The sequence below is a fragment of the Solea senegalensis genome, linkage group LG17, assembly GCF_019176455.1.
Source record: "Solea senegalensis isolate Sse05_10M linkage group LG17, IFAPA_SoseM_1, whole genome shotgun sequence".
NCBI lineage: Eukaryota > Metazoa > Chordata > Actinopteri > Pleuronectiformes > Soleidae > Solea > Solea senegalensis.
This window is the reverse complement of record NC_058037.1, coordinates 20,890,121-20,910,509: the sequence shown is the minus strand read 5'-3', so window position 1 is coordinate 20,910,509 and position 20,389 is coordinate 20,890,121. Positions and strand designations below refer to the sequence as shown.

Below are 20,389 nucleotides of genomic sequence, written 5' to 3'. Positions count from 1 at the left end.
TTGTTTTAATCGTGTATTTTGCCAGTAAGTTTACCATTGATACACATCACAGCCCGTGGCCCGAGTGGACCCTGTGGTGGGCAGCTTCTGGCCCGCGGGCCATATGTTTGACCATAAAGCATCTAAACCTGCTCATGTGTTTGAGTCGCTTGTTTTTATGGTTTTTTTTATACATAAATGTTCTTTGAAGTGTCGAAGGAAGGCGAGGAGGGGGGTGGGGGGGGCCCTCCCCTGACGTCATGACGATAACACGGAAGCAGAGCTCAGACTGAGGAGGAGGAGGAAGAAGAAGCTTCACTCAGGTAACAAAGAGAAATACAGGGAGCACAAGGAGCAGGAGGTTAAAGGTGAACCTCACACACAGACAGACAGAGAGAGAGAGAGAGAGAGCGCGAGCTTCATCCTCACCGTCATCATGGCGCTGATCCCCTCGCAGGTTCTCCGCGTCGCCATCCTCCTCTCGTACTTCTCCATCCTGTGTCACTACAAAGCTCTGGACATGCCCGCGCACCAGACGTACGGCGGCAGCTGGAAGTTCCTCACCTTCATCGACCTGGTGAGACGAGCTCTTCGCGTACCTTAGCCGAGCCTAGCATAGCCTAGCTGCACGCTAACCCGAGCTCCGGCGCTCGCGTGTTAGCTTCAGGCTGTGTCGTCATGGCCGGTGTTTGTTTGTTTTTTGTTTTGTTTTAGTTTTTAAAAGTGACCGCTGCTCGTTTCCGCTCACTGGTACGGGGTTTCCCGGTAGGCAGAAGAGGCGGGTTCACACCGTGTAGCCGCTTCCGCCGGAGCCTCACCGGCGTTTTAACCCCGTGGCTTCACCTGTTAGCCGAGCGCGGAGCCGTTACACAGATGCACTCGAGCGGACGGGAGCGCGCCGCACGTCTGTTGACAACGCGCACTCACCGGCCTCTTTATTAGGTACACCTGTTCCACTGTCAGTGACCAGTCTGTGAGAACTAGTGACCTCTAGTGGTGAGACTGCACATTGTACAAGTACTATAATTCATATGTATATACATATGTACATATACACATATATTTGTGTGTGTATGTATGTATGTATGATTATGTATATATGAAACATAACACAATAAACGCTACATCGTCCCAACTGAGGTTTCCAAACAGCACTTCCTGTTGCTGAGTGCGTCAACATTAGCCGTACACACTCTCGTCTGTCAAAGACATTTCTAGAAAGTGAAGACATTTTCAGAAGTGAGGACATTTCCACCACTGAATAAGGTCATATGACTGATGAGTAAGGTCACATGACTGATGCTACAAACACGTCTAAAGCTCTAGTTTAGAGGACAGAAGAGTTGTCTGTGTTAATCCGGGATCTCCTGTGTCTTCTTGTACTTCCATATTTATACAGGAGCTCGAAAGGGACAAAGCAGCAAGATGATGCAAAACAAAGAACAACAACAAGGTGTTTTCTGGTGCGCGCAGGCCACCGTAGATCCCTGACTCACCTGACAATCATAAAAACAAACAAACAAACACGCAAACGGACCTTTAACGTAACGACCGGACTGAAGTGAAATTAGATTTTTAGACTTTACTTTGTCAATTGGGCCTTAGACACACACACACACACACACAGTTCCCATTCATACTGAACAATGTGTGTGTGTATGTGTGTAGACAAAGAGACCGTTCTGTTTGCACAGGTTGTGTGTGTCTGTGTGTGTGTGTGTGTGTGTACACGTTGGAGAATGATCTATTGTCGACTTTTAATGAAGAAAAGTAACGATAGTTCATACACACTTTATTTTTGGTGATGGACGCTGAGAATGTAATCTTGTGAGAGTGTGTTACGTTTTTGTGCAAAAAATGCTGTCATCTGACTTTTTTTACAGCTTTATCTTTTTACGATATCTGATATAAGAGGTGTGTGTGTGTGTGTGCGTGTGTGTGTGTGTGCAGCGCAGTGCGCAGACCAAAATTGCTGGGTCATATTTTCCACATTAAGGCCTCTCATCCTGGTTAACTGTGTTTTTAACGACCTGCGCACACACACACACACACACACAGTGACTAAGCCAGATGTTGCTCTGTGTGTGTGTGTGTGTGTGTGTGTGTGTGTGCAACACCCCTGCATATTGAAACACACACACACAATTGCGTTTAGATCATTTCACGCTCTTTGTTCACAGCCTCGTTGCTAGCTGCGTTCTCATTGAAACCCCTTTATCTACGTAGCATGTGAGCTATGTCGGGATAGGGGCTTTGAGTAACACACACACATGCTCAAAGAATGATGATAATAGAATGTGTATAAGTGCATTGTGATGGTTTTAAAGCCCAGACTTCTTCTCACCTGTCGGGCAACACCAGATACTCCCACAGTGTGTGTGTGTGTGTGAGAGAAGGTCAGGTCCACCATTCTGAGTTTATCGGTCCCCGTGTTTGATGACGCAGACCGGAACACGGAGCCTGTGTGAGCGTTTGGAATCCGTGAATCCACTCTTGTTTTTATCACGGCGCTTCAGAGCGAATCAAACGTGTTGTGTGGCGAGCGACCGCCGGGGCTCGGGAAGTCGTCGTCCATTGTTAGTGAGTTTAATCCCTAAGAGTTAAGTGCTGAGAAGTCAGTTCAGTCACAGCAGCAGGATACTGAGGTGAAGAAGCCCATTTTAGCCACTTAACAAAAGACGGATGAAGTCAAATCGACACCCGCTGATGTCGAGGATACTTTAAGAACACATTTGCGTCTGTATCTCATCTCTAGGCAGCACTTTTCCAACAGGAAACTCAAGTTTGTAAACCACTCACTCTCCCACACCAAAGCCCATTGAGAAAACCAGTGATTTTAACATCACACACACAGGAGTTGTTGATCCACTGCTGCCTCCATCACTGAGTTCTAATGTCTGATTTTGTAAAACTATCCTCTGTTCAGATTGACGTCAGTGACACAAAGTGACCACACGAGGCAGCAGAGGACCAGCAGCTAAAATCACTGATTTTCTCTCTGGGCTTTGGTGTGAGAGAGTGAGTGGTTTAGTCCGTCCCACAGTTCTGAATGTGTCAGACATTTGTGCCGTTGAGTCTTTTCGACTGGGACTAAAATGAGTTTCAGCTTCAGACACAAAAATAAATCCCAGTTTTGTCCTTGTTTCTTCCTGTGAACATTTTTGCCATCAAACCTGTTTCCTCTCCTCCGTCTGTCTCTTCTAAGTGCTTGTCAAGTGACAGTGTGGCGGCTGTTAAAGCGCCCCCCCGCTGAGCCGTGTGTGTGTGCGTGCAGGTGATCCAGGCGGTGTTTTTCGGCGTGTGTGTCCTGATCGATGTGTCCAGTCTGCTGACTAAGGGAGGCGACAGCAGGGAGCAGGAGCGGCAGCTGAGGAAGCTGATTGGCCTGAGGGACTGGATGATGGCCGTGCTGGCGTTTCCTGTCGGAGCGGTGAGTGGACACGCACACACACACATGCGCGCACACATACACACACACACACACACTGGGGAAGGATCAGCTGGGCTTGCAGAAATCCAAACCTTGAGTCATGTGTTTGCTGTATAATCGTCTCTCGCTCAGTTTTTGTCCACCTTCACTAACAAGCTCAGAGTAATGTTGTGTTGTGTTGTGTAATGTTGTGTTTCCATCGCCTCGGCAACCTTTCAACAACTTTTCGCCTCTGATGTGTCTCACTCGTTTATGGCCAAAATGGACGGCAAAATTCAAAATGGCTGACTTCCTGTTGCGTTGAGGCCGTGGTTACGGTCGACTTTTTTGTTCACTGCGTGTGTATGTGTGTGTGAAGACGCGCACCCCGCCCTACAGAACATGGACTGGCCCGAGTCCAGACCATCTGCTGCAGACACATTAGCACTGTTTTCTGTAATAATAATCTTTTCTGGATTCTCCCGCTCGTCTTGTCTTTAACAGAAGATGAACTTATTAAAATTAGAATATGAGTCCTTATCTGTCACAATTACTCAATTTCACAATTAAACGCTACGGTTTATTGATCGTAACGGTTCCTCAATACCGTCAAAAATGCTGGAAGTCCAGAACTGTACAGGAAGTTCAGCACAACTGGATGGAGTGGCTAGAGCTCCGCACCCTCTGCCTTGAAGACATGTTGTCATGGTGGCCACTCGTGGTACTGCAACAACAAATACTCATGCGGCCCAAAAGCAATTTTCCGAACTAACTCTGTGTCTGTGTCTCCCGTCAGTTTGTGGTCTTCACGTTCTGGATCCTGTATCTCTACGACAGAGAGCTGGTTTACCCCAAACTCCTGGACAACTTCATCCCTCAGTGGCTCAACCACGGCATGGTGAGTTCATCCTTTCATCCACTGTTTCTACGTCAGCAGGATTCATGTGCGTGATGAGAGCGGATGTTTGAATGAATGACAAACAATTTGAACTATATCCTGTCACGACTCATAGCGTGAAAATATCGTACCGCTACCTACATTTTGTGATAATATTGCATCGTGACTCAAATATCGTGATAATCCTGTATCATGATAATATCACATCGTGACTTAAATATCGTGATGATACCATGATAATATCGTATCTTGACTTACATATCGTATTGTGACTTAAATATCGTGATGATATTGCATCGTTACTTAAATATCGGGATGATATCGTTTTGTGATATCGTATCCTGACTTAAATATCGTGATGATATCATATCGTTACTTATATATTATGATATCGTTTCGTGATGATATCGTATCATGACGTAAATATCGTATTGTGACTTAAATATCATGATGATATCGTATCGTGATGATATCGTATCGTTACTTAAATATTGTGATATCGCTTTGTGATATCGTATTGTGACTTAAATATCGTATCGTGACTCAAATATCGTATCATGACTTAAATATCGTGATGATATCTTATCGTGATGATATCGTATCGTGATGATATCGTATAGTTACTTTAAATATTGTGATGATATCGCCCGCGATGATATCGTGATCGCGGATGATATCGTATTGTTACTTAAATATCGCGGATGATATCGTATCGTGATGATATCGTATTGTTACTTAAATATCATGATGATATCGTTTTGTGATGATATCGTATTACTTAAATATTGTGATGATATCGTTTTGTGATGAAATCGTGACAGACTTAAATATCGTGACAGACTTAAATATCGTGATTGGGGACTTAAATATCGATTGTGACTTAAATATCGCGGATGATATCGTATCGCTTTCAAATATCGCGATTATTCGCTTTTGTGATGATATCGTGATATGACTTAAATATCACAGGACTTAAATGACTTAAATATCGTATTGTGACTTAAATATCGTATCGTGATGATATCGGTTCAGGTTCAGAGGGTGTGGACGGTTGATATTTAAATTGTATCTAGACGTGTTAAAGATCATGTGAAAGTTCGCTTGACTCGCGTCGCGACAAATCACCAGCCGTCAAAGATGTCGCCGGAGAAGCTTTGTCATTTATCTGTGGTTAGCTTTGATTTTGCTTTGACAGAAAGTGGGTTTTATCGTTTTATGTGCGGACAGCGGCTAACACGCTAGGCTAACACGCCATGTCAACTGACTGATAACTGCGTTTTAAAATCAGATCATGTGAAATCATGATTCCACAGCACATTGTGTGTGTGTGTGTGTTCTCATACTTCATGAGCTGATGTAATAGCTGAGTGGTTGCTATGGTGGCGTTGCCAAGGACCAAAACAACCAAAACATCACCAGTGTGTGTGTGTGTGTGTGTGTGTTCAACACCCCTGACATTCGTACAGTGTGTGCGTCCAGCGGTTGTAAATATTTTGTGGTATTCCATGGTATCACTGTTGTTTGTTTACGCCGGTCTCCATGGCAACCATGTCACTGTTCCCATCGGAGGAGGGAGGGGTAGAGTGTTGGATGTGGAGCGTGTGTGTGTGTGTGAACATGTGGAGCAGCTCTGTCAGTGCAGAGAGTAAAGAAAGTCAAGCAGTGGATGATTCATCATTGTTGTTGTCGTTGTTGTTTGTTTCTCTGCTGGTCTTGTCCGTGCCGACGTCGGATCACATGATTATTAGGACCATTATAAACGGCAGACATAAAGTTCTGAGCCCAGAAATCCAACAAGGTCACACGAGGGTCACAGCACGACCTCTGACCTCTGAGCAATATATGGATATGATATCTATACGACATGTGACATGAGAGGATATCTGCAGATATTATGAATTAAATATTAAATATATTGATTAAAATACATGGAATAGACCAAATATTTTAAGTTTGAAGCCCAATTATTTGTGTTAAAGCAGAATTTGACCACAGCTATAGTCGACGTAATTGTTTAATGCACATAAATATCCTTAATTTAAAGAAAATACGGCAGGTTTTGTCTGAAATGAAAGGTAATAATAGGTGTTTGTTATTTGATTTTACAGTGTATTTACAGGGTTTTAGTGTATTTTACAGTGTTTTTACTGTGTATTTACAGTATATTTTACTGTGTATTTACAGTGTACGTACAGTGTATTGTCACTCTCAGACAGTGAGAATAGATAGGAACATTTTATTTTTGTAAATCAGAGGTGTGTTTGCAGAAGGTATTCAAATTTACAAGGTTTCTTGAATGCATCTTGTTGGCTTTTCAAGGTGTAGAATATTCAAAGTAAAGCTGGGTGATGTGGGGGAAAAAATCTTATCATATATATCATATCATTTAATATAGATAGATAGATAGATAGACAGTGGACAAAGACAGTAGTTCTTTTGTAATGTAACAAATTACAAATACTTTATTTATATTATTATATATTTTTACTCCACCAGAATTCCTCTAAGTCTCTTTGTTCCTCATTACTACCAAATAAAATCAGAAGAAGAAGAGTTGGTATTATGGTCTGTATTTGTATTGAGCTTTTCTAGTCTACAGTTTTCACCCATTCACACATTCACATACTGCAACATGGACATGGAAGTGTCTTTCCTCAAGGACACATGTAGACGAGGCAGGAATTTAACCCAAAGACAACTCACTCACTCACTCACACACACTCACTCACTCACTCACTCACTCACTCACTCACTCACTCACACACAACACTCACTCATTCACTCACTCACACACTCATTCACACACTCACTCACTCACTCACACACTCATTCCACACTCACTCACTCACTCACACACTCATTCAACACTCACTCATTCACTCACCCACTCACACACACTCATTCAACACTCACTCACTCATTCACACACACTCACTCACACACTCCTTCAACACTCACCCACTCACACACTCATTCAACACTCACTCATTCACTCCAGCATGGGCTCCTGACTTCTTTGATTGATCTGATTCTTGAGTAAATGTCATAATCTTCACCTGTGTGTGTGTGTGTGTGTGTGTGTGTGTCTGTCAGCATACCACTGTCCTGCCCTTCATCATCATCGAGATGAGAACCACCCACCATCGATATCCCAGAAGGCTTTGGGGCGTAGTGGCGGTGTGCTGCTTTGGCGTAGGATACATCCTGTGGTGCGTAAACGTTTCTGCTTTAAATTCAAGGTGAGTTCAAGAGTCATCACCTTACCTGTCTGTGGCTCCGCCCCCTCAGGACGTGTTGGGTGCATCAGGTGACCGGCATGTGGGTTTACCCGGTGCTGGAGCGCATCACACCGCTCGCTCGAGTCGCCTTCTTCAGCGTGATGATGGCGGTGATCGCAGTTTTCTACGTCCTCGGAGAAATCCTCAACGGCTACATCTGGGACCACACACACACACACACAGGTACATACGCACACAGGTACACACAGGTACACACACACACACAGGTACACGACAAACACAGGTAGTACAGGTACACACACACACACACACACACAGGTACACACACACACAGGTACACACACACACACAGGTACACACAAACACAGGTAGGTATAAACACAGGTACACACACAAACACAGGTACACAAACACAGGTACACGCACACAGGGTACACGCACACAGGTACAGGTACACAGGTACACACACACACAGCGACACACAGGGTACACGCACACAGGTACACACAGGTACACACACACAGGTACACGCATACGCACACACACACAGGTACACACACGCACACACACACGGGTACATGCACACACAGGTACACACACACACACACATTTGTTTTCTAATGTGGTTTCTTTTGTGTTTCCCGGTCACAGCAAAGGTCAAAGGTGAGTGACCTTCTCTCGCCGGCTGCAGGAGGACGAGTTGTAGCGCCCCCACCTGTCCAGGACAGCACAAGACATAAAACAAGCGACCTTCTGAACAGTTTCCATGACAACAACAAAGAAGAGTCGACGATCATCTGTTTTTTATTTTGCAGAGGATAGTAAACGTGAATAATTCATTCATTCATAAGCTACAGTGAAAGTAGTGAACATTCATGTGTTCATCTGTTTTATTTATATTATGCTTCATTACATCACATAAACACGTGTGGAAGGACCGCCAATAAAGTTTAAGTTAAAAATACTTTTGCTTCAGTTTGAATGACTACAAAAATCGCCAAAAAAACTGCAAATAATTTCCACATACACACGCATGGAAAACCCCGCCCACTTGAGACTTGAGACTTTTCTCTCCTGAGTCAAAGTTGTGATATATATTATGATTTTTAAACGATCGCAGTTTAAGTTTTGGACCTTTTTTTTCAGATTTTATAAAGAGTGTGTATTGCGTCCGTTAGAGTGACACATGAAAATAATCACAAACACCTCGAAACAAAGTCGTCTCCTGCTCACACAGTGTACAACACACAGTGTGTACACTGTGTGTTGTACACTGTGTTAAAGGTGTCGTTTGTTAGTTCGCGGCTGTTTGTCACAGGTGTAAATGTGGGCGTTGACATTGAAAAGTGTCGGGCCTGGTATGGAGCCTTGAGGGACACCTCTGAGAGAAGGCTCTGTAACAGCTGCTGAACCGAGCTGCACAGCTGTGACGGACATCTGATCGTAACGTGAGCATCATGTCAGTGTAGATTGCACGGTTCACACGCTACACCGCGGTGCCAAATCGTAACGGTTCCTACTATACTAGAAAATCTACACGACGGTACTACCGTGGATTACTATAGTACCGGATCCAGTCTCCGCTACTCTCCTCCCGGCTTCTCACTGCATGCTACTCCCTTGTAAACAAACCCACATTGTAACTACTGCAACCGAACGACACAGCTGCTGAATGATTGGCTGTTGGCTTGTTACTGGTGACGTCCGGGGATATGATAGGCTGTTTCCGCACGCTGGGTCCGCCCCTCCGTTAGCTGATTGGCTGTTCTAGTCTACAGTTTTCACCCATTCACACATTCACATACTGCAACATGGACATGGAAGTGTCTTTCCTCAAGGACACATGTAGACGAGGCAGGAATTTAACCCAAAGACAACTCACTCACTCACTCACTCACTCACACACACACTCGTTCAACACTCACTCACTCACTCACTCACTCACTCACTCACACACTCATTCAACATTCATCCATTCACTCACTTCAGACACTCACATTTACACTCATTCACACTCACTCACACACTCACTCATTCAACACTCACACTCACTCACTCATTCACACACTCACTCACACTCATTCAACACTCACTCACACACTTTCAACACTCACCCACTCACATTCATTCAACTCACTATTCACTTACTCATTCAACACTCACCCACTCACACACTCATTCAACATTCATCCATTCACTCACACACACATTCACGCACTCACTCACTCACACTCATTCACACTCACTCAATCAACACTCACTCATTCACACTCACACACACACACGCATTCACGCATCACTCACACACACTCATTCACACACTCACTCAATCAACACTCATTCACTACTCACTCACACACTCATTCAACACTCACTCATTCAACATTCACTACCCACTCACACTCATTCAACACTCACTCACTCATTCACACACTCATTCAACACTCCACTCACACACTCATTCAACACTCACCCACTCACACACTCATTCAACACTCACTCATTCACTTACTCATTCAACACTCACCCACTCACTCTCACACTCATCAACATTCATCCATTCACTCACTCACACACACACACGATTCACACACTCATTCACACTCACTCAATCAACACTCACTCATTCACTCACTCACACACACACACATTCCACGCGACTCACACACTCATTCACACTCACTCAATCAACACTCACTCATTCACTCACTCACACACTCATTCACACACTCACTCATTCAACACTCACTCATTCACTCACCCACTCACACACTCATATACTCACTCACTCTCTCACACTCACTCATTCAACACTCACCCACTCACACACTCATTCAACACTCACTCATTCACTTACTCATTCAACACTCACCCACTCACTCACTCACACTCATTCAACATTCATCCATTCACTCACTCCACACACACACACATATGCACTCACACACTCATTCACACACTCACTCAATCAACACTCACTCATTCACTCACTCACACACACACGCATTCACGCACTCACTCACACACTCATTCACACACTCACTCAATCAACACTCACTCATTCACTCACTTACACACTCATTCACACACTCACTCATTCAACACCACCCACTCACACATTCAACACTCACTCACTCATTCACACACTCGCACTCCAACACTGTTGTTCACACACTCACTCACACACTCATTCAACACTCACTCACACACTATTCAACACTCACCCACTCACACACTCATTCAACACTCACTCATTCAACACTCACCCACTCACTCATTCACACACTCACTCACTCACACACTCATTAAACACTCACTCACACACTCATTCAACACTCACTCATTCACTTACTCATTCACTCCAGCATGGGCTCCTGACTTCTTTGATTGACCTGATTCTTGAGTAAGTGTCATAATCTTCACCTGTGTGTGTGTGTGTGTGTGTGTGTGTCTGTCAGCATACACAGCTGCTGAATGATTGGCTGTTTGCTTGTTACTGGTGACGTCCGGGGATATGATAGGCTGTTTCCGCACGCTGGGTCCGCCCCTCCGTTAGCTGATTGGCTGTTCGTGTGTTTCTCTAAACTAAACTAAAGTTGTGTCTCGCCCAGACACGTGCACGTCTAACAGTCACAAACACGAGACAACACACTCACCGTGGCAGAAGCACCGAGCCCGAGCGGCGACGTTGTCAGTGGCACCGCTAACTTTGCTCAAAAAAACCAAACTCCAAAAGTCACATTTGGAACTATTTTGGCTTTAAACGAGGCACAGACGGTAAAGCAATAGACGAGGGCCGTCCACTGTGCAGGTGCTGCCACCAAGCTATAGGAGCCAAAGGAGGGAACACGTCCAACCTCATGAATCACCTGCAGTGTCGTCACACACATTTACATGTGGAATACCAGGTCAGTATTAGCTAATATTAGGCTTTATGCTCCGTGTACAGGCTGACGAATGAAGAGTTAAAGGATGTCAAAGTATAAAATAGAGAAGCTAAACGTCAACGACGACGATGACATCTTAGTTTGTGACGATCACGTGTTTACAGTTAAAATAAAGAAGGAAACAATTATAATTATAATCATAAACTATTTCATATTTTAATGATCTTTATTTTCACACTTTATTGTGAAAACTTAACTCTTTCTATGTTTGTTTAAATTATTATTATTATTATAATAAGTTGAATCTCTGTTGAGGTGAAATCAGTGCAACGGCTCCCCCTGCAGGCTGACTGAGGGACAAGCAGGTTAATCAAATCTGAACAGAAACACAAAAGTATTTATTTTAAACCACAGTTTTTTTATTATTGTTACAAAAACATGAAAAAGGTGCAACGCAAGTAGAAATGTGCAACATGTGAAGAAATAAAAAATGACTTTCACTCCTTCCTCGTTTTAGGTTTCGGGGCTGAAACAGACAGGAAGTGAAAGAATGTTATTAACACACACACACACACAGGTTTTAGATTTATTTGATTCCTATACTACATTATTCCATGAGTGTAAATATATATGAGGAATAAAATAAAAGAGAAGAAGAAGAAGTTGGTCACCGTTTGGATTTTCCTGTTTGTAGAAAGTCTTCAGCATCTCCACGGCTTCATCTGCTCTGTGACCTGAAACACACTGAAACACACACACACACACTGTAAACAACAACAACAACAACAACAACGCGACACCAGGAACAAACACACACCTTAAACGGTGTCCCGGTCTCAGGTAAGTTCACAGACGAAACATCCAAAACTGAACCACATCCTCCGAAACGATCGTTACTGCAGCCAAACACCACCACGGGGATTTCTGAGAGAGAGTGAAGGAGCGAGCCACACACACACACACACACACTGATCACTCACTACACACACACACACACACACACACACACACACACATCACTGACCACACACTTTACACACACACACACACACACACACATACACAATCACTTTTCACACACACACACACACACACACATACACACACACACACACACACACATACACATTACATACACACACACACACACACACATGGACACTCTGATCACACACACACATACACTCACACACACACACACACACTCACACACACACACACACACACACACACACACACACACACACACATCTCACACACACACATACACACACACACACACACACAGGATAGGATGTATATGACACATGACACGGCTCACGGTGACGTACAGGCCCACACCCCTCGCGTCCACGTTGCTATGGCGACACCAGTCCAGCAGCTGGTCCAGGGCGACCATCTCAGCGTGACGAGTCGCCTGAGAAACCACACACACACACACACACACACAGAGGAAAACATCAAACCAAACTCCATTAGGAAAACGTAGATTTTAAGAAGTGAATGAACTGAGGATTCGTGAATAAATGTAACTGTATGAATAATTCTGCTGTAGATTTGTAGACAAACGAAGCCGCTTTGTTCTCATGTATGTGTTTTTTGTTTTTTCAAACCACACGTTTTTGCTCTCGTTGACCTCGTTGCGTCCTCTCGCGATGACGTGGTCGTCGTAAACCATCAGACATCCCACAGGAACTTCTCCGTTCTCCAGAGCATCTTTGGCCTGAAGCGACACATTTAACCTGAGTTAAGCTGATGAAACCATGACACAGCAGACAATCAGCAGACGCAGCGTTTCTTTATGCTTTTAAAACACTTTTCGACACATGAATGTATAGACAAATAGAAACATGGACATTTGCTTTGGTGTAACACCAGAGACCGATAAAATAAATCATTAAAACTGAGTAAAACGACTAAAAACAACAACAAAAAAGAATATCAAACATTAAACATATGCACATGTTTGTGTAGAACTGCATTACATGCATTACATTGAAAGGGTTTTTGAGTTTAAATGCTTGAATATGAAGATTTAAAGGAGGTTTTTAAATGTGTCTATTGGTGGACCAAACACCGTCTCGATTAACTGATAAAATGACAGTTAATCGATGATGAAAACAATCACCGTGTCAAACGCGTTGCTCATCCATTTCTCGATTTCCGCGTCACTCGGATAAAAAGTGTCCGCTGAAGCCTCGTCACTTCCTGTCTGCGTTCCCATGGCGACAACGAAAACGAGTTTAAATGAACAAAAAACACAAATAGTGTTTTTTAAACTGAATAAATGTCAGTCTCGTGCTTGCGCACATTCACCACACGGAAGTGAGTGACTGAATGAGCGGGAAGATAATATTGGACGGACCACCTCTGGTCCAGACGCGAGCAGTCGATCGTTCCCCTCGATGTCTCTGCGCTCATGTTTTCAAAGCGACAAGTTTACTACAGTGAGCAAGACATGCACCGGAAACGAGAGGATTATTCCTATAAAAATAAAAGCGCGAGGGAAATAAAAAGTTCGTTTTGGGGGAAGTTATTGGCGAAATCATGAAAACTCACCTGTTCAACGTTAACAACGAAGATATGTGTGAGCTATTGTTTATGTTAAATTAAAGTTATAACGTGCTTAAATGAACATATCACTTCTGTAGGTCTTTCTTATGTGGTTGCTGTTTCATTAATCGCTATTGTATCTAGCTAGGTTGACTTTTGACTTGTTTAGGTTTGTTGTTGATATTTTGTCTGCTCGGTCAAAGAGAAAGTTGTTACTGTTACTGTTTTGACCTAGTTTCTATTCAGTCAGGGAAGTCATCCGATCGACTTCTTCTACTTTCATCCCTTTCTCTCTCACTTGCTCCTTCTCCACCAACTCACAGAGCCGGCAACCACCTTGACCTCATCTTCACCAGAGACTGCTCCACCTCCGACCTCAAGGTAACTCCACTTCATGTCTCTGATCATTTCTTCATTTCCTACTCTCTCCCACTCTCCCAATCTGATGGTCTCATCTCATCAGATATTGCACTTGTCCGTCTCCCTCCTCTCTCTCCTGTTGTTCTATCAGCACTTCCTTCAGCTGACTCCTTCTCCCTCATGCATCCCAACTCTGCCACAGACACCTTCCTCTCTACTCTGTCCTCCTCTCTTGACTCTCTCTGTCCTCTTACTTCGCGGTGGGTTCGTAAGTCCTCCCCAGCCCCGTGGTTGTCTGAGAGAGCCACGATACGGGCAGCAGAAAGGGAATGGAGGACGAGCTGCTTTCCTATCACTCTCTTCTCTCCACCTTCACTGCCTCTATCTCTGCAGCCAAACAATCTTTCTATCAGACTAAAATTCAATCCTCTTTCTCTAACCCCAAAAACTTTTCTCTATCTTCTCTAACCTCCTTGATCCCCCCACCCCCCTCCTCCTTCCTCCCTTTTACCAATTCACTATGTCTCTCCTCTGTGCTCATCCTCTTGGACCTTTCTGCAGTGTTAACCACCAGATCCTTACTTCCTCCCTTCAAGAACTAGTGTCTCAGGCTCTGCACTTACCCTACTCTTGTCCTATCTTCAAAACCGAACATACAGAGTAACCTGGAGAGGATCTGTGTCTGTTCTCTAACTACTGGGGTCCCTCAGGGTTCTGTCTTGGGCCCTCTCCTCTTCTCTCTGTACACCAACTCTCTTGGTTCTGTTATTCTCTCTCATGGTTTTTCCTATCACAGCTACGCCGATGACACCCAACTCATTCTCTCTTTTCCCAGCTCCGACACACAGGTAGCAGAACAGATCACCGCTTGTCTGACCGACATCTCTCAGTGGATGTCTGACCATCACCTGAAACTCAATCTCGACAAGACTGAGTTTCTTTTTCTCCCACCACAGACGTAACCATCACCCTCGACAACTCTGTGGTAACTCCTTCTCATACCGCAAGGAACCTGGGTGTGACACTTGACGACCATCTCTCCCTCACTGCCAACATTGCTGCAACTAAATATATATATATTTGGTGTTTGTAAACCTTATTATTACGTAAATACCATTGTTTTCCCATGATACATGTCGCCTAAATGATCGTATTTTTGACACACTCATTTAAATGTTAAATTATTGTTACATCATTGTTTATTGAACGTATTTTGGGGAACAAATGTTTCACTAATACTAAAAAAAGAAGAAGATATTAATCGGTTTGAAGTTGTATTTTAATTTGAAATGAAAAGCCGGAAGTTGTGAACTGTGCTGACTTTGCGTTGTCACGCTGCCTCTGACAGCCATTAGCATCGGGAGCTAAAACTCGTCCGTGAACATGTCCGTAAACGAGTCCACGTGAAGTTAAAAGTGCGTGTCGGTTGTTTTGTTTCCCGCGTAGTTATATTTCGTACACTTCGCTGTCGCAGGATGTTTTCTTCCGTCTGGAATTTCATTAAACGCCACAAACGGAAGTTTATTTTCACCGGAGCTGTAGTTGGAGGCAAGTGTTGTCCCTGTTAGCAACTGTGCTCGTAAATACTGGCAACACGCGAAACCCCTGTTTAATAATATAGAATTAAGACTTGTCTTTGTTTAATAGTTACATTTAATGTAGCTTATAATATCTGTCACCGGTACGTGTGGTCGAACACTGTTATCTTTTGAATTCGGCTCATATTTCCGCCACCTAAAGGCAGGAATTCAATTGTTTACAGGTATTCACGTCTCACCTGCTGTACTTTCCTGTCTAACGACTGTGGCAAGATGAGCTGACGGTCGTTTCAGGAATTTTTGCCTTAACGAATATCTTGTAGCTCTTTGTTTTTGCGACGATTTCATAAACCGCCTTGCATCGATCCAGTGAATGAGTTTATTTACATTCGATTTAAGATTTTTTCCTCCTACAAGAAATATACCTGCTAGATTTCATGTAAATTAAATGAAATGTTGTTTGTCTGTTTTGTGTATGGTTGCTTTTTATAAGCACATGAAGGTGCTTATAAAATACTGTTGTTCATGTGCAGAATTCACTATTCATTTATCAGGGATTTTACTTGTGTGGTTTTATTACGTTTATTTCATCTACTTTTACATATTTGTAAACAAGATCAGATGTTGTCGCGTCTCCTCCTGTGTCTCATGTTAGTTACGTCTTGTGTTTCTTCTTCGTTGGTGAATCTCAGGCGTTTACTTCCTGGGCAAATATGCCCAGAAGAAGCTGAGGGAGCTGCAGGAGAAGGAGGCGACGGAGTACATCGCTCAGGCGAGAAGACAGTTTCACTTTGAAAGCAACCAGAGGACCTGCAACATGACGGGTATGACACTACACAAACTCCTCCATCCGTCCTCTCCCAGGAGGTGGGATCTCTGAATTCCTGCGTGGTTAAAGTGTAGAATAATAAAAGTGTGTGTGTGTGTGTGTGTGTGTGTGTCACAGTGTTGTCCATGTTGCCTCCACTGAAAGAAGCCATCGTCAATCAACTCAACTCTGAAAGTCTCACCGCGCTGCTCAAGACCAAGTAACACTCTGTTTATTCTATCATTGTAAACACAAATGTCCACTAATGTGACTTCTTCTGTGGTTGAACTGTTTTAGTGACTCTTATGAAGTGTTTTCTGTCGTGATTGTGAGCTTGAATGTGAACGTTTTTATGTCACAGACCAGCAAATAAACTGGAGATCTGGGAAGATTTGAAGATCCTCAGTAAGTTCACTGTCTTCTCTAATCTCATTCTCAGAGAGATTAGACGCTTGTTTAATCTGAGTTTAATGTCGTCCATGTTCAGGTTTCACTCGCACCCTGGTGGCAGTTTACAGCACCTGCATGTTGGTCGTGTTACTGAGGATCCAGCTCAACGTCATCGGAGGATATTTGTACCTGGACAACTCAGTGGGGAAGAACGGCACTGTGAGCATTCATTCATGCATGCATGCATTCATTCACTCATTCATTCATTCATTCATTCATTCATTCACATTTATTGTCCTCATTTTTTCCAGAGAGTGAGGACATTTTCAAAAAGTGAAGACACTTTCAGAAAGTGCTTAAACGCTCGACTCCGCCTTTGCTTTGGAAGTCGTTGACTGTTTGTGTTGTTGTTGTCGTCTTCAGACCCCTCTCACTCCTCCAGATGTTCAGCAGCAGTATCTGTCCAGTATCCAGCACCTGTTAGGAGATGGTACGATCCACACACACACACACACACACACACGATTGTCTCAGTCTGGTCCCTGACGTCCGTGTGTCTGTCCAGGTTTGACAGAGCTGATGTCGGCGGTGAAGAAAGCCGTGCAGAACTCACTGGGAGGGTGAGACGTTTGTGATCGTTGAAGTTGCTGCTTCTGTGTGAGTGTGTTTTTAAAGTGTGCGTGTGTGTGTGTGCGTGCGTGCGCGCGTGTGTGTGTGCGTGTGTGTGTGTGTATGTACAGTGTGTCTCTCAAACAGTCTCTGTCTCTGCTGGAGTTGGAGCAGCAGATCAGTTGGATCAGAGCGGAAGTCGAGTCCACGTCAGAGCGCTCACTGTCCTGGTACATGCTCGCTGACGACCAGGAGGTCCTCACTGACCAGGTCAGAACACACACACACACAGACACACATAGACACACACAGACACACACACACACACTCACACACTCACACAGCTGTGTCTCTTTGATCTTCAGGCGTGTGGTTTGACAGAAGACGACGTCATGACGATCAGGCTGTTAAACGAGACCAGAGACATGATGGACAGGTGAACTTTACCTTCATCATCATCATCATCATCATCATCATCATCATCATCATCATCATTGTGTGTGTGTGTGTGTGTGTGTGTGTGTGACCTCAGTCCTAACTTCAGCACCGTCCTCGACGCGTGTCTGAACCGCGGCTTCTCTCGTCTCCTCGACAACCTGGCCGAGTTCTTCCGCCCGCCTCCTGGTGACTCCGCCCCCAGCACTGCACCCGATTGGTGAGCTGCTTAAAGGACACGCCCACACCTTCCCAGAATATTTTAAATTCTCTCTTTTACATGTTTCATGTAATGTTGGTGGGTTTTTGTTTGTTTTCTTTGTCATTTGTGTGTGTGTGTGTGTGTGTGTGTGCGCGTGTGTGCGTGTGTGTGTGCGTGCAGTCTGTCTGTAGTGAGTCTGCCTCTGGCGAAGGTCGTCCCCATCATCAACGGTCAGATCAACACCATCTGCAGTGAAATTCCGAGTCACTTTGTTCAGGTAAAAAACAACTCACTCTCCCACACACACACGCACACACACGCACACGCTTCAACGTTTCTGACGTTAGCATCTCTGTGAATGTGAGTTCAGTAGATTGTGAGTGTGTTTAAATCCCGCCCCCTCCCTCTGTTTCAGGACCTGCTGCTCAATGACCAGGTGAAGGAATTCGCCGCCAACGTGTACGAGACGTTCAGCACGCCGCAGGAGCTGCAGAAGTGACCCGGGGGGGAGGGCACACATAGCTCCTCCCCCTTTTCTGTGCGACGGCGGCGCGACTGCGACCACAGCAGTGCATCCTGGGAGAAGTCACAAAACTGAAGGAACAGGAATCTCCAGAGGGTTTCTCGTCGTCGCCTGTCGCACGTTTACGTTTTCCCTTCTTCTTCTTCTTCTTCTTCTTCTTCGTTTGTCTCAGAATCAAACTTGTGCGTTTTCTCGGCAGCAGTTTTTGCGTAGAAATAAAAGAACATTTTAGAACATGTTAAATCTTCTGATTTCAGTCTCTTCCTCTTGTTGTTTTTCAGCAGTTGGCCCCTAGGTGTCACTCTCCGACTCGTCGAGACATGATTTAAGTCTCTGAACAGCGTTAACGTCACTTCCTGTTTGTTTGAATGTTTTTTTAATTTAGTTTTTGACTCAAAAATGAAATTCCAACTTTTTTTAATTTAAATATCTAAATTGGATTAAATGAGCATCACCTTTGTTTTTCTAGTTTCATACACTACATGTAGAGTTGTTGTTTTTATATTTATTGACGTATTAAACGATCACACGTCACAGAGGAGAGGGTTTTTTAACAGTTTTAATTCATTTTGTGTGAATTTAAAGCAGATTTAGTGAAAAACAAACAGAAACATGAGTTCATGTTCTTTTTCTTTTCTTCACGTCACTCAACGGTTCCTCGCGTGGACAAAGATCTATTTTTAAACTCGGGCGTCGCTGTGAGGGAAGTTTTTGGAAAGTTTCGATCTTCAGAATAAAACATGATTTCCTTTTTCTCGGTTTTTAAACGGTTTCAATCAAACAAACAACTTTCACTGTTTCAGTCGCAGACGACGGCCGGCGACGCCCACTCAGCTCCTGATTCTTCACTCGTGCTAAAAATGAAATAAATGAAAATGATGATGTCATGACGCTGGAAATGTACATTTGTAAAAATAAAGACAGAATGATTAATAAAGAGGTTTCAAATATTCTCAATATTCCTGTTATTTATACATATACATTTATACATACAGTATATATTTATGTACATATATAAGTATATGTATACATGTACATACATTTATACTTATATATGTACATATACATAGATATATACATGTGTATACTGTACATATATGTATATAATGAATCCTTCTATTTCTCCACTTTGTGTCAGCAGGGGGCGCCACAGCAGCAAACACCGATCATGAGATAAAAAGTGATCAATGTTCATTAATGTGACTCAGCACTTTTTTAAAAGCATGACACTGGGCTTTTTGTTTTAATTCATTTATGGAGGAAATAATTTTCTATGGTGGAAAATTAATCACAAGCTGTGTGTGTGTGTGTGTGTGTGTGTGTGTGTGTGTGTGGTGACTCAGAAGATGGTGACATCATCATCTTCCTCTGACATTTGACCGTATAAGGAGACGACGCTGATGAAAAAATTAAAGGTCCAGTGAGTAACATTTAAAAATTTAAACAAGGTTAAATTTTAAATCAACACACACACACACACACACGCTTTTATGTTTATAAAAGAATAAAAAAATGACTTAAAAATGAACTTGGTTTGGTTTTTCCCACAGGCGGCCATT

At 43.5% G+C, this 20,389-nt stretch overlaps 3 protein-coding genes across 5 annotated transcripts; 2 read left to right on the top strand and 1 right to left on the bottom strand.

Annotated features, from left to right (window-relative positions):
- The first annotated feature begins 233 nt into the window (after positions 1 to 233).
- On the top strand, positions 234 to 8,489 carry aig1 (androgen-induced 1 (H. sapiens)). 3 transcript variants are annotated; one of them, XM_044049623.1, is made up of 7 exons: positions 260 to 302; positions 437 to 556; positions 3,254 to 3,409; positions 4,185 to 4,286; positions 7,380 to 7,495; positions 7,575 to 7,747; positions 8,177 to 8,489. In XM_044049623.1, exons 2-7 carry the CDS (start codon positions 500 to 502, stop codon positions 8,194 to 8,196), a joined length of 624 nt encoding a protein of 207 aa, XP_043905558.1. In that variant the 5' UTR covers positions 260 to 302; positions 437 to 499; the 3' UTR covers positions 8,197 to 8,489. The 3 variants fall into 3 exon arrangements, with proteins under 3 accessions (XP_043905557.1, XP_043905559.1, XP_043905558.1); XM_044049622.1 differs by having other exon boundaries at positions 234 to 556; XM_044049624.1 differs by lacking the exon at positions 437 to 556 and having other exon boundaries at positions 257 to 302.
- Positions 8,490 to 11,809: 3,320 nt separating this feature from the next.
- On the bottom strand, positions 11,810 to 13,752 carry adat2 (adenosine deaminase tRNA specific 2). Its single transcript, XM_044049633.1, has 6 exons — positions 13,541 to 13,752; positions 13,031 to 13,135; positions 12,720 to 12,829; positions 12,230 to 12,380; positions 12,084 to 12,156; positions 11,810 to 11,938 (listed from the first exon to the last, which is right to left on the bottom strand). Exons 1-6 carry the CDS (start codon positions 13,634 to 13,636, stop codon positions 11,910 to 11,912), a joined length of 564 nt encoding a protein of 187 aa, XP_043905568.1. The 5' UTR covers positions 13,637 to 13,752; the 3' UTR covers positions 11,810 to 11,909.
- Positions 13,753 to 15,646: 1,894 nt separating this feature from the next.
- pex3 (peroxisomal biogenesis factor 3) lies at positions 15,647 to 19,782 on the top strand. The gene is made up of 12 exons (XM_044049612.1): positions 15,647 to 15,873; positions 16,556 to 16,687; positions 16,810 to 16,891; positions 17,033 to 17,076; positions 17,159 to 17,280; positions 17,485 to 17,551; positions 17,627 to 17,681; positions 17,802 to 17,940; positions 18,036 to 18,106; positions 18,203 to 18,325; positions 18,488 to 18,584; positions 18,723 to 19,782. The coding sequence occupies exons 1-12, from the start codon at positions 15,801 to 15,803 to the stop codon at positions 18,804 to 18,806; spliced, it is 1,089 nt and encodes a 362-aa protein (XP_043905547.1). The 5' UTR covers positions 15,647 to 15,800; the 3' UTR covers positions 18,807 to 19,782.
- Positions 19,783 to 20,389: the final 607 nt, after the last annotated feature.